General features: G+C 27.6%; 1 protein-coding gene across 1 annotated transcript; it reads right to left on the reverse strand.

The window, feature by feature from the left end:
- Positions 1-6,095: 6,095 nt before the first annotated feature.
- Positions 6,096-13,852, reverse strand: LOC126835018 (rho GTPase-activating protein 17-like). Its single transcript, XM_050567291.1, has 15 exons — positions 13,625-13,852; positions 12,295-12,421; positions 12,048-12,204; positions 11,908-11,981; positions 11,630-11,818; positions 10,916-11,027; positions 10,696-10,846; positions 10,276-10,603; positions 9,994-10,203; positions 8,797-8,876; positions 8,569-8,728; positions 7,451-7,853; positions 7,252-7,387; positions 7,068-7,166; positions 6,096-6,520 (listed from the first exon to the last, which is right to left on the reverse strand). The coding sequence occupies exons 2-15, from the start codon at positions 12,345-12,347 to the stop codon at positions 6,411-6,413; spliced, it is 2,262 nt and encodes a 753-aa protein (XP_050423248.1). The 5' UTR covers positions 12,348-12,421; positions 13,625-13,852; the 3' UTR covers positions 6,096-6,410.
- Between the last annotated feature and the right edge of the window lie 161 nt (positions 13,853-14,013).

Genomic DNA, 14,013 nt, shown 5'->3' on the forward strand with positions numbered 1-14,013 from the left:
ATGTGTATAATATAGGTACCACCTATAATAGTAATTTATATTTTCTCATTTTTTCACGTTCTGCGCCATAGCGATATAATAATAAATGTATGTACATTTATATACATAAATATATTCATCGCTAATACATGTCGTGTAGTTTAACACGTACGGTACGATATACATATAAAAATCGTAAACCACAAACGTATCGCACAAACACCTACAACAGGTTCACGCTTTTCCTTACTATATAGTTACACGCATTTCATCGTGCCAAGTGGAAACATCCACCAATACCCGTTCAACCGGGTAGAAACTGCAATGCAGGTGTTTTGCGTACACGCTATAACTTATAATATCAGTACCTACTCACAAGCAGTTACATTAGGTATTGTTAAGTCTTACCAGTTAGCAGCTACCATACATGCCAATCTACCACCATATGTTCCTACATGACTGTTAAATTAGGTTTGAAAGTTATTGGTGGTGAAAAACCTATAATATATATTTTTTCTTTATTCATTAGCTATAATATCTAGACATAATAGTTATTTCACGTTTGATTAAAACATTATAATAAAACAATATATAACTGTAATTATTGCCAACTGTCAGTGAAGTAATTGTTAAAAATAATAAAATTAAGTAGATACAGAAGAGTCAAAAGAGAAACTCTTAGAAATGTGTTTGAGGAATTCCAATTATGAATTACATAAAGAAATGCATAGTAATTATAACGATTCACGCTGTTTATCACGTATAATATTTTCTCATGTACTATTATTATTTTTATTTATTTAAACTCTAACCTATGCATCGTTGTTTTGTTTAAACGAATCTACAGATAATTTGTGATCATAAAAATACTTATATACAATAATAATAGTAATAAAAATAATTACTATTATCAATATTTATCAACGAAATTAAAAGACAAAACAATTATTACAATTTGCATAAATTATATACATATATACAATCATTAACGGTACAATAATACGGTAAGACAATGAAAATGTATTTCATATTCGCACAAGCAATTTTCATAATTCGCCACAGCTACAAATAATAAAAATTAGAACCTAAAAGTCTATAAATATATTTATTTAAAAATAAATCGATTTTTGTGGTTGGCCAGGATATACGACTGGTTGCATTCGGATAAATTAAATTAAGCCGTGAAAAATCAATGTAATTACACGGTCACCGCCGGTAATTGGTTGAATAGTCACTAGCATTTATGTCAAAAGATGTAACCACATAGGTTTGCTAAGCATTGTTAGATATTTATAACCCCATGGTTAATTTACAAATGTACACACTACACCTCTGCTTTAGCCTTTAGGGCAGGGTTATAACTGGGTTTATTTTATTGTAATTCGATGGAAACATACCTATAAAGAATAACTGCAAGAAACATACAAATAAAAACTACTTTTTTAGACTTCGATAGAGCAGAGGTAAAACCTCTCAGGTATTTGAATCTAAATAACAAGTAGGCTGTAGGTTGTGAAATTCTGTTGTATCACTCGATTTATAAGAATATTGGTCTAGAGTAGTTCATAAAAAAATTGTCAAGTGATTACTACATATTTTTCTATCATAGTATTCCAAAGGATGTAATACATATTTAAATATACCTGAATTTTAAAAATCTGTATAACTTTAACCAGTGGTCGAATTAGAAAAATAAAAGTAGGGGGACGTTTTTACTTAAAAAAGAGCGTTTATAAAAATTACTAGAGGTAAGCTACGATTTCTGAAAAAATAGTTGGGACTTGGGGTACTCAGTCCCTCTCAATTCTACACTGATTTTAACCTAGATAACTGCATTTTACATACATTTCACGTGTAATATTTATTTAACTTATAAAATAACTTAGTTTCACGCTATTTACACAACTTGCAGATACTCCCACTTGAGTAGCTTGATTGTTTTTCCAACGTTTCAGAAAATTGTTTTTATAATAATATATATTATGTACGTTTTTTAATGTCAAGCTCATTTTTGCATTTACGTTGAATGCGCCTTATGACATATAATATGCAGATTAGTTAGACACAAATACCTACATCCCACGCTGTTTAACTAATCATTTACCCATTTTTAACATAGTATCACGCATACATAATACAGTGTGCGTCATAGTGTGTTACAAAACGCATAAATTACTAGTAAGAGTCTGTACATCAGTGAAAAAATTCAAATTCAAGTATGTACGTCTTTATGTATAAAAATTGTCCATTTAATAACATATGAATAATTCATTATTCCTACGTGGATGCAGCAGTATATTAAGAACAGAAAACTCGTTTTGGCGATTTATTGCGCATAATCCTTGACACTGTATAACAATTGAAGGAAAATCTATAGAATAATAAACCTTATAATATAAAAGAATTAGAATAGAAAAAAATTAATCATTGTTAAACCAATAACTACTTAGCTTTGCAACAAAGCTAAATTATATTGTATTGTGGATACCGAAAAGACTTGATAATACTTTACTACGTAACATAATAAATTATTGTAAATCTTTACTGCAGACTCTATTCATTTTGTTTTGATATTTATAAACTATAATTAAAATTTGTCTATTAATTGTTAACTTAAAGTGGTAAAAATTAATAATTCCTAATTAGGTATAAAGTATATAAAGTAATAACTAATAAGTGGTTATAGATTCAGAGCCTAATTTGGACTTTTTGAACCATAAGGCAAAATATTTTTGTGTGGCCTCTTCCCATAAATTAAATAAACACCTTCCCAAAATAGTTTTCTCCATTTACTATATTTTATTATTACTACTAAAAACAATTTGATTATACCGGATTTTTTTTAAAAAGGGTAGCTGCCACAAAAATAATGTTAACAACATTGCTGACCCGCAAAAGTATTTACCACATTTCAAATTTCTGCCCTAATTTGTTTAATTTTAAAATTTCACAAAAAAAAAATGTAATAGCTTATACCTCTTATTTGATATAAAGAATGTGTTATTGGAGCGAGGCCTCTTTAACTTGGTGGTCATAGGCACGTATACTACCATCTAGTATCTCGCTTAATGGAAAACATGGCTCTGTATAGAATTAAAAATATAATAAACATTAGCGGTTTACGCCTTGTAATATTACAGATACCGTTAATCACTATGTGTACATAGAGGTATGAAGTGTGGCATTGTAGCTGCATTGGCTCCTTTATTTATATATTGCACTATCTCTGTCTATACTCTATGACATAATAATAAAATATACCTAATATGCACTTGATCACTTTATACTTGACTTTAACAATATTATCTATCTAAAAAATCAAGCAAAAACCTAGATCCAAATTTGAAGTATGTTGGTGTTTTTCGGTGGCATTTTTATATTTTAAGTAAAATTGAAAGTACTTTTTTAAATGTTAGTAAACTCATAAAAACTTAATAATGACACACAGATACATACATATTTCAATTCAATAATTATATTTATTTTAACCGAAAGTGTAGTGTAACTCTTATAACAATAAATTCATTTTAATACTGACAATATTATGATTTATACATTTCGGAACTTGCTACTATCACGATATTTTCAATTTAATACAGTATATTTTAGGCGTATCTCCTTAAATAATTAATAAATTAAAATACTGTAATATATTATTTTAGTAATAATGTAGACTAGAGATATTATTTTAAGAGGTTCGTAATTTTCAGGAGATCGTTATTTCTGTGGAGTTTTTTGCTAGAGATTTAATTTATCGGAGATCATCATTCAGCGAAAATGATTTCAATCATTTTATTTTTAAATGACAAAAAAGTATAATGTGCTGACTGCTGAGACCACCGAGATAAAGAATACTTTCTTATGTATTCTTTATCTCGATGGCTGAGACTTCTAGCTGTGTACAGCTGTTTTGTAATGGGTCATTACGAGGACTCCCAAGGGCAGCCTGCTAACATACAACAGTAATAAATAGTGATAAGAGATAATCTACGTTCTATACGGATTACGGAATACCAATTGCCAAACGTGACTTGTGCTTCAATATTTTACTTTTATTCCCCTAAAAGCTAAAAGCTATACATTAAATTACAGTCGTTAAAGCTGTAGATAATTAAAGTAATTTGTTACTTTCTAATAATGAGTAAAATTAGAGTTCTAACGAAATCACCTTCGGTCACCAATCAGGTATCATGTTTTTGAAGTTATATTTTAATTTTACATATAATTCTCTGTATAAATATGATATATTTATGCTATCATATTATTACGATTGATTATATTTTTAAATTTGTTATATGTTCTTGTAGTAGCTATAAGAAGATTCCTTTTTAGTTTCGTAGATACGTGTCAGCTCCTGAGAAACCAAAAGATATTACTGCTAATGTTAAAGGTTTAAGCAATAAGGTAATTATTGCTAACCCACCACCAGGTAAACACATTATTTTATATATTTTTTATTAAATATTCTATATCATTATTTATAAAATGTTTTAGAGCGTGTTAAGAAGACATTAGATAATACCTACAAAAATCCTCAATATTTTAGCTACCACAAGACATCCTATTTTGATGCTGAGATTGAGATGCTAAATTATCGATTGCCACAACCTTCAAGCTTAAAGTAGAAAAATGTAAGTTTGTTTTTATAATTCGTTTGAATTATTATTATTTAACTATAGTATAATCTTGGCTTAAATTTCAGGAGTACGGTATTGTACAGATTAGTGTCGAGATATGTACCTATGATAACATTTCCAATTGCTTTTGTGGCTGGAATCGTTGGATACAATATAGAACGAAAAGTTCATAAAATGGAAACGCCTTCAATACCTAGTGTTTTAGAAGCCAAACTCAATAGAAAAAATGAAACACCCAGAAACAACTCCTACGAGTCAATACCAGTTTTAGAAAGAAATTTACCACCACCATTAAAATAAGGCCATTAGTTTAAGCTATTTGAAATGTTATCATTAAAGTATATATTAGTTTATCTTGGGTAATGTAAAATAATAATTCTAAAATATAAAACATATTTTTAAACAGTTAAAAGATTTTTTTTTACAAAAGCGGTTTAATATTAACAAGTAACTTGATAGTATACAATGTCACTCCAACTTTTTCCTTAATAATCATCAACTTCATTCCTTATAAGTTAATTTTTCTATAAAAATTCTTACTCATTTAATAAAACCTTATCTCCCTCTACTCCTCTCTGATATTGAAGTAATTAATAAAATATTGGTACAATTATTGCTATTTAATATCGCAATCAATAAAATAATAAAAGCACCTATGAATCATATAATTGTTATATTATGAAAATAAAATGAACACTAGTGATAGGAATCCGAAAATAGGTAATTTCACAAAAACAGCTTTTTAGGCTACTTAAATATCTTGATCTATAGATACTGAATATTATTACAATACAAAGCTGTGCACAAAGTAAAATTTAAAAAATATACGCTTAACCTTGATAATAAATTATATTAAAAGTAATCTTCTTAGTATTTTTTTTTTTCACATCGTCATCAAAAAAACATTTTTCTTGGAACACATTTATAAATTGTTAATATAATATTTTTAAATGGCTCAAATAGCATTCATTGTGAAAATCCGTTTTTTCAAATGTCCATTACTAATAGACACATAATAATAATAGTTCGAGGCCAGAATTGGATTGTCAATAAAAAGTTAGGCAGTGTGGGCTGTCTATATATGTTTCTATAGCTGTGCAACAAAATATTGACCCTAATTTTAGATGGTAAAACACAACATACATCATAATTAAAAATAAAGGTATAGGCGTTATTAGTATTTTTTCTTTATATAAAATGTATTTGATGAGACAGTGATTTAACATTTTTTTAAATTAATATTTATATAAGAAGCAAATTTAGTATACAAAAATCAACACAATTCTAATTAAAATATCACTCAATACAAAAAATTAATTTTTATCACTAAAATTGTATGTTATATATATTTTTTTAACCCTGAGTTGCACCGTTAATTCTTATACACATCTTTTTAGTATAATGTAACAAATATTAGGAAATAACTAAATAAATATAACAAAATATAGTATACAAAAATGCAGTTAACAAAGTATGGTATACAAATTTTGTATACAATTTAATAAATAGTATACAATGAATCGAATAAATTAAAATTGATGTGATCACAATAATTTACATCATTACCATGTTATAAATATATACTTAAATATATATGTATTTGTAAATAAATAAAAGAAACATGTTTTAAGTTAACAAGAAAAATAATAATAATGGTAGACAAAGTCATAAAAAGAAAAAACTAAATGATATTTTCTTTTTAACACCCATCATTAAAAATGAGCATAAGACCCTTTTGTCTCTTTGGTCAAAATGTAAACTAATAACGAAACAAAAACTTAAATGAATCATATACTACAGATCTGTACTTTCTGGTTCTTTTTTTCCTGAATTAACTGGTGGTGGAGGCGGTGGAGGAATAGGACGTTGGGTCCTCGTTGGAGTCTTCAACATTGGAACTTGTCCTAAATTATTTAATTTTAATCGTGTTTATTAGAGTGGTCCTTGTATTGATTTTGTATGAAAACGATTCTACGTTGGATATCTATCAATCGGCTCTAAATAGCTTCAACATTTTTCCAGATTTTTATTTCATCCCTTAATGGTTCCTTTTTGCATGTACAATTTATAATTATACAGAAAAATATACTATTTTACTTACACAAGTTCCAAATTAAGCTGACTACCAGTATAATCTTAGGCAAAACCAAAGATACGCTTGTCAAATGTTTATGTTCAATATGAAATGTGTGTGTGATTTCTATAAATGTGTATCACCTTAATAAGAATTATCCTAGTAGTAAATTAAAAAATTATGTTAATTCATATATATTCCCCATTATGAATAATAACTTAATATGCAAACAGGGAGACTCTAGGGAATGAAATAAAATTCTAAGAAAAATTAGGGAAATCATTTTTAAACAGGAGCCGAATGATGGCCATTCTAACGTCTCATTTAGGACTACGCTAGTGTATATTTGTACAACTAACATTTAAAATTTGTTTTACCTGATTGAGCATCCGATGATGTACGACGATGACTAGACAAATTAGGACTTTTATAAACACCAATGTCACCTGAGCTGTCTTGTTTTACATTTGAAGTTTCTAAATATACATTTTTACAGTTTAATAAGATTAGTTAATAGTTGTAACTATTTTAAAAACTAAGAGTTTATAGAATAAAATATACCATTATTAAGTGTATTCTGGTTTATTTCCTTGCAATGGGAAGTTTCATTGTTTTCACCAAATTGTATTAAAGACACTTGTTGTTTCGATACAGTATATAAATGTGCTCTTTCTAGCATTGGTCCTCCTCTGTCCACCTACAAATTACCAAATACTAAAATCCAAATAAATTATAAATTATATTAATAAATTACTATTACATCAGATTTTTCATTAGGAAGATCTGTGATACGTAAACTTCTGAACGACGAGCTTAGAGGTCTCTGTAAGGATGCTGGCCGCTCCGGTACAGCTGGCTTACGAAAAACTATATCATCAGCTGTTTCAAGAATTGTACGTGGGGCAACTGCTGGCTTTGTAGTTCGTTTTAATGAGCCGGTGTCACCAACCAATAATTTTTCTCTTGGAGACTCTGTTGATTGACTAGATTTTAACGATGAGGCACCAGGAGGTGGTTTATCACAGTTTGGTTTATCTTCGTCCTTGATAACCACCTCAAGAATTTCCAACTCATTATTGGTCTTGATTGTTGGAGAAGGAGGAACAGGAGCAGGCTTATTTTTTCTTCCTCTAATATGTGGTTTTGGACTTTCTGAAGGAGGACTAGAATCATAATTAATTTATCATAAAATAAAAAACTATATTTGGGTATAGATATAAAAATTCAAATATTTTTTTCAGTTACTATATCCAGTCTATTATAGAAGTACCTCAGTTCACATTTTTTAGCTCTTATAAAACCTCATATACCACCTATAGCTATACTACAACCATAAAAAGACAGTCCTAGTTAGGGGGAGGACCCTACATAGATTGCTTAAGATGTACATATCTTATTTATAGTTAGACAATGGTGAGCAGTTACTAGTTGTTTTTGTCATACTTTACCCTGCCATGTAAGACAAACCTCTACGACAAATTAATTACAAAATTATCAATTCTTAAATTTTAATTTTTGTAAAACTCAGGGAAACATAACTTAAATTAAGCACTTATCCCACCATACTCATCTTAAAAGCAGCATCAGCATAAAGACTAGTTCTCTCAAGGCTTAAATATTAAAGCAAAATATAAAATTACTTTTTTGAGTATAAACTTTGGGATCAAAAGATAAGGCACATTACTATAAAAGTAATACTAATACAAGGTACATAAAAACAAATTATGTATTGAATTATCAGCTGTGCAGTATTCTTAACAGTTTTTTTATAAGAAGAACTAATTTCAGTTAGAATACATCATGCTCTTTCTTATAATCATTTGACTACAAATTAAAAAAAAAAATACACATGACATAAATATTTCTACAAATGCATACCTGATTTCTGTAATATTTGTACTAGATCTACTTCGTTTCAAGTTTGAATCAGGGGGAGATTCATTCGTTGATATTAAATGTGTATCCCCACTACTAGATCTTTTATGACCATTAAAATCATTTATATTCAGTGAATCTAGTGTCACATAAAATTCTTCCTCTAAAATAAATAATTAATTTGTAATTAATTATAAATGTATTAAGGTATTTATTGTGAATAATTCTTACCACCAGGAAATATCCAGTCAGAATGAGATATCAAACAATCAACAATTATGTTATGACAAGCAGCTGCATTCATATTTAAACTAAAAAATATAAATCTTTTATTTAAACTTTAATGATTTTAATTATGTTAAACAACTTTTTATAAAATGTCTATCATTCTTTTTAATTATACTAAGTTTTTGTAAGCATAAGCTGTGTAGAAATCTAAAGCAAGAGTGCTCTAACAAATTGTCCAAGATAAATTTTTTTTTTTTATTAGGTATTTACCAAAATGTAATTTAAGTAAATTTGAAAATAATTAAGATAATATTTTTAAATAATATATTTTATTAAGTCACAAATGATTTCATTCGCAAATGAAAAAAAAATTATTATTTTATTAATTTTTGTCAAACACCAATTAGCTTAAAACATATGTTAAGTAAAAAATAACGTCTTGTTGCAAATATTAACTTTTGGGTTATTGGTATTCCAGTCTTAACATTTTGAGATCAGACTCATTTTCCTAACATTGAAATTTGTCGAATCATATTTGTTTGAATTTATTTTCGAAAATAGAGTTTTTGTGAATAAAAAAGCATTAAAGTTTTGAAATGAACTTACTTAAGGAATTAAACTTAACCAACCATTAAAATAAAGTGCTCTTGAGCAGTATCATTTTTTTTTTCTTGAGGGGAACGGAAATCGCTTGTTTTAAGGGTCAAAGGATAGGCAATATTTGACAAAACTTGATCTAATAGCCATTTTCATATGCCTACTAATTTCAAGGTGAACACATATTACAATTTTCTAATTATAATTCTTATAAAGTTGTTTTTCTCCAAGCTATGACGGAAGTTTGATAAAAAATTACTTTCATAGAAGTCATTTTCTGGCGTATCTATTGGACGGATTTCAAGTTTTTTTAGGCCCCATAAAGAAGATGTTAAACTATAAAACAAACAAAATGTATTGAAATCGGTTCAGTAGACACTTCAGAAAGTGATACCGCGTTTTAGTCTTTATTTGTAAAAAAATGTACGCTTTCCGTTCCCCTTAAATATGTTTTTTAGCACTGATCGATGTTTTGGCTTTCCTGCGATTAGGATTTCCGTAACAAGAGGTCCCTTTTCCCTTTCCCCCTCAAATATGTAAGAATTATTATAAAATCAGATAATTAGTTAATTTAACTACGCAAAAGAAAATAATTTATATTACCCTATATTATCGTTTTTATCTTCTGGCGTCCAAAGTAAATTGGGAGCAATTACTATAGCCAAATTTTGAGGGCTCATTTTATTTACATCTTGGTGTTTAGTTAACAAGGCCAAAAACTTAATGATATATCGTAGATTATTTAAATTCGATTGAGGTAACTTTTGCACAACATTTAAGATCGCCTGAAATCTACTATCATTAGTTTGCAATCTGAAAAAAGAAGAAATAATGTTAAAAAAAAATATATAAATATATATTTATAAATATATACACTATATTTACTTGGATGCAGCCATCCATTCCTCATACAGGTGATGAGTCAACAATGGCTCTGGTAACTGTCTTAAATATGACTTTAAAACACTAGCTATTATATGAGGATCTCTATACTCAACGGCAGTTTCTAGGTCCAGGCAATTGGAATCTAATCTCAACTTCATGCATCGAACTTTAGAAGCACCAGCTGCAATCCGGAACAATCCTTCTTCTTCTACACCTAACTCTAACAGAGCACAAATACATAATTCAATTGGATATGCAATTCGCCGTTCAGTAACTCTTAGGTGGTCTTCAAGGTTTTGACCAAACACTGGTTTCGCAGGGTTTCTATCTATAAATATCATTGTAATGAAATATAGTTACATACATTTATGAGTGAACTTTTTGTTAAAAATTGTTTGAGTTTATATAAATTGCACCTACCAATTACAGTCTCTAACTCAGGAACTATTTCATCTAGTACAGCTAATGCAGTCTGGTGGTAAGAGCGTTGATGTTTTATAAGTTCTACAAGAATAGAAGATAATTCCGATTCTCGTGATATTAATTGGAATATTTCAGATGCCAGAGAGTCCTAAATAAAATTTTTTTTTTTGATAAATAGTGTCAATATTAACCACAAACAAATTATAAAATAGCATACACGACATTGCTCAACTTGCAATTCTATATCTTCCATTTCTTCTTTAACTGCGTCTATTTTGTTAGTATGGGAACTACCAGAATTAGAGTTCTTTGATGTGGCAGCTTTATATCTATAAAATAAAAAATTTTTAATTATACTTAAATAATTACAATTAACTATTAAACATTTGAATGTAGAAAGTACCTGTAAAAGACCTTGAGGAACATATAGTTAAATAAAATAAATAAATATTTCTGCTAAAATAATTTAAAATATGGTACTTAAAACTCTTAAGAACCCTTAAACCTAAATCTATAAAATAACGAGTTCCTAATTATGTTTTGTAAACATTTTTTTAGAGCACCTCCGCTTAACTAAAAAAATGTTGCACAGCTAATGTATTAAAAAAAACCCTTTTTTGAATTTATTAATTGATAGTTCCCAGTATAATTATTGTAAAAAACACACCATTTTTAAACCTGCCTGCCCATGACATTATAATTAGAATGTATAAACAGACTATGTTAGCAAAAAGTTATAAGCGTTTCAATCGGCGAAGGAATTTTTTTTTATGAATTAAGTATGGGTAATATTTTTAAATTTTCGCACTGTCAATTATTTAAATTAATATGTTTTTGTACATCAATATATTTTTGTTTTAAGGGCAACAAAAGGTTAGAGAAAAATTAATGTAATTTTAGTTTAATAAAATATAAAATAAAAAAAAGTTACTTTGCTCGAGCCGACTCCATGTCTAGAACGAGTTTTGTAAGCAACCGTTTTTGTTTTATTACGTTAGGAACATCAACATCAAGAATTTGCTGTAGCTTATTAAGTACAGATTGTTCAATTCGTAACTCATAATCTACACCTGCATTAGCCAAACAAATTTGAACTTTGCTGCATTCCACCAAGACTTGTCTGAAAAATATCACCACACACATAAACAATACTCAATACATATTTTGAATTACTATTTTAACCAGCCTTTTTTGTACAAAGTTCATTACCTCAATAAATTATCATCTTCATTAGGACCACCCTCTAACATAGCCATTGCCAAAAGATAATCAGGCATTTTTTTCTGTAATTAAAACAAAAATGTTTTATTTCCTATAAAACGTAAAATGTTATTAAAATATTTACTTACAAGACGTTTCTCTCGATTTGAAGGATCACATCCACCCCCGGGCATAACTAAGGTAGAAGATAACTTCTTTGTAGTATTTTGACAAACATTTTTTATGAAATCAACTCGTTTTTCAGCTGCTTGTAAAGTATCAGAAAGTGCTTCAGTTTTACCAGACCTTAAATATTATTTAACATATTATAGACTTATATTAAAACATAAAAACTTAATTTTAAATGTCATAAAGTATATAATAAGGAGTATATACCTAGAAAAAGTTTGGTCAGCAAATTGCTTGACCTTATAAAATTGTCTCTTCATTTTTCTTTTATGCTATCGATCCACAAGAAGTCCAATAAATTATTCTATCATAGTTACCTAAAAAAATGGTCAATCTGCAAAATAATAATCATACTATTAAATATTGTGCTAAGATAATTTAATTATAAACAAAATACTGAACTCCAATTAAAATACAGAAAATACCATATAATGGTTTGTTTTTAATTTCTAAACTAGTTTTTAAATTTAAATAGTAACATAATAATTATATATAAAAAATTCTATTAGTTGTAGTGTTCCATTAAGTTTATACATTCAACTGAATCTATTAACCTGATATACATCAGGGATATTTTAGTATTCCTAGCAGAATTCATAATATTTAACTATGAAGTAATAAAAGTTATTATAGCACATTATATTGTATCAACATTTATAATTATTTAATGGGTCATAAGGTTTGTTTGTTATTGTTTATTCAAGGCTATAATGTACGTTTAAAGATAAATAAATAGTTAGTAATTTATTGTATTATGTAAATATTAGTAAAGAATAACAATACTTTTAATAGTACAACTTCATTAAATATATTGTTTTGATTTTTTTAAATAAAATAGTTTTATACTATACTTAATAGATAAAATAGTTTGACAAGCAACTCAAAAATACAATTAGTAGTTCAGTTTAAAAACTGTTATACCTCTTCGTCACAACATAATAGGAATGTTCCTGATAAAAGTTATAAGACTGAATGGAAGAGAAAGCAGAAGTACGAATGAGTCATAACTAAAAATAAATGTAATAAAAAACAAATCAATAGCAAAAATGTCATTTCACATTAATATTTGAATAAAATACTACCCTATTTTTTATATATAAAAAGATATAGAGAACATTAAAGTGTAAGTATAGATAAATTGCAAATGTTGTATTTATAAAAACAAAATTATTACTGGTATTTTATTAATAATACATAGGTACAAATTATAATGTTTTATTTCGCCATGTACTTTGAACTATATTTAAATTTATCTAATGTTCAACAATTTCTTAATTGTGTGAATAAAGCCTACATATACAAGATTAAATATTAAGTATTTCTAAGTCCAGGATTCAAATACTTAAAGAAAAAAATGATTGTTTCGTGCGGTAATATACCAAGTTTATATTAGTTAAATTAACTCTTAATCAGTTAAAAATAAAAATTGTTTTCTTCCTATAGAGTTTAATTTTATCAATAAACCTATAAATAAATAATAAATTAAAATTACATCAATATTGATGAACAGGAAAGGATGCATATCGTGTGTACTTACAAGACCTGGAAGACGGACTAGAAACCCCAAACAATTTATGAACTTTCGAATTGACAGCAATTGACGAGTTGGATTTTATAAAGCTTATATAATACAGGTTTTCTAAGCTTAACTATTGCAACTCTATACGAACATCGAATACTATATAGACGGGCGACGAGACCGACAAAACGGAAATTGTTAGAAAGGTATAGTACAATTTTTAATTTTTGATTTTTTCCAACACCATCAATGTAGATAAGGTAAAAACTGATGAGGAAAATGTCAACATTTTTACAGAGTAGCCAACAGCAATAAGAAAACTGACTCGTTATTGAATTATTGGTGACCATCATTAAAAAAATATTTCATGATATCAGTAATATAAATTTAATAACTACAAGTTAAAA

Source organism: Adelges cooleyi, unplaced genomic scaffold (assembly GCF_023614345.1).
Source record: "Adelges cooleyi isolate 19-005CV unplaced genomic scaffold, UGA_ACOO_1.1 ACOO_flye_CR_arks_rails_tigmint_CR_PRNA_21, whole genome shotgun sequence".
NCBI lineage: Eukaryota > Metazoa > Arthropoda > Insecta > Hemiptera > Adelgidae > Adelges > Adelges cooleyi.

Coding starts and splice junctions, on each gene's coding strand:
- LOC126835018 (XM_050567291.1), bottom strand. CDS start 12,347: ATGAAGAGACAATTTTATAAGGTCAAGCAATTTGCTGACCAAACTTTT. Junction 8,877..9,993: donor GATAAAAACGATAATATAGG/GTAATATAAATT, acceptor TATATTTTTTAG/TTTAAATATGAATGCAGCTG. Junction 7,854..8,568: donor ACAAATATTACAGAAATCAG/GTATGCATTTGT, acceptor TTATGATTCTAG/TCCTCCTTCAGAAAGTCCAA.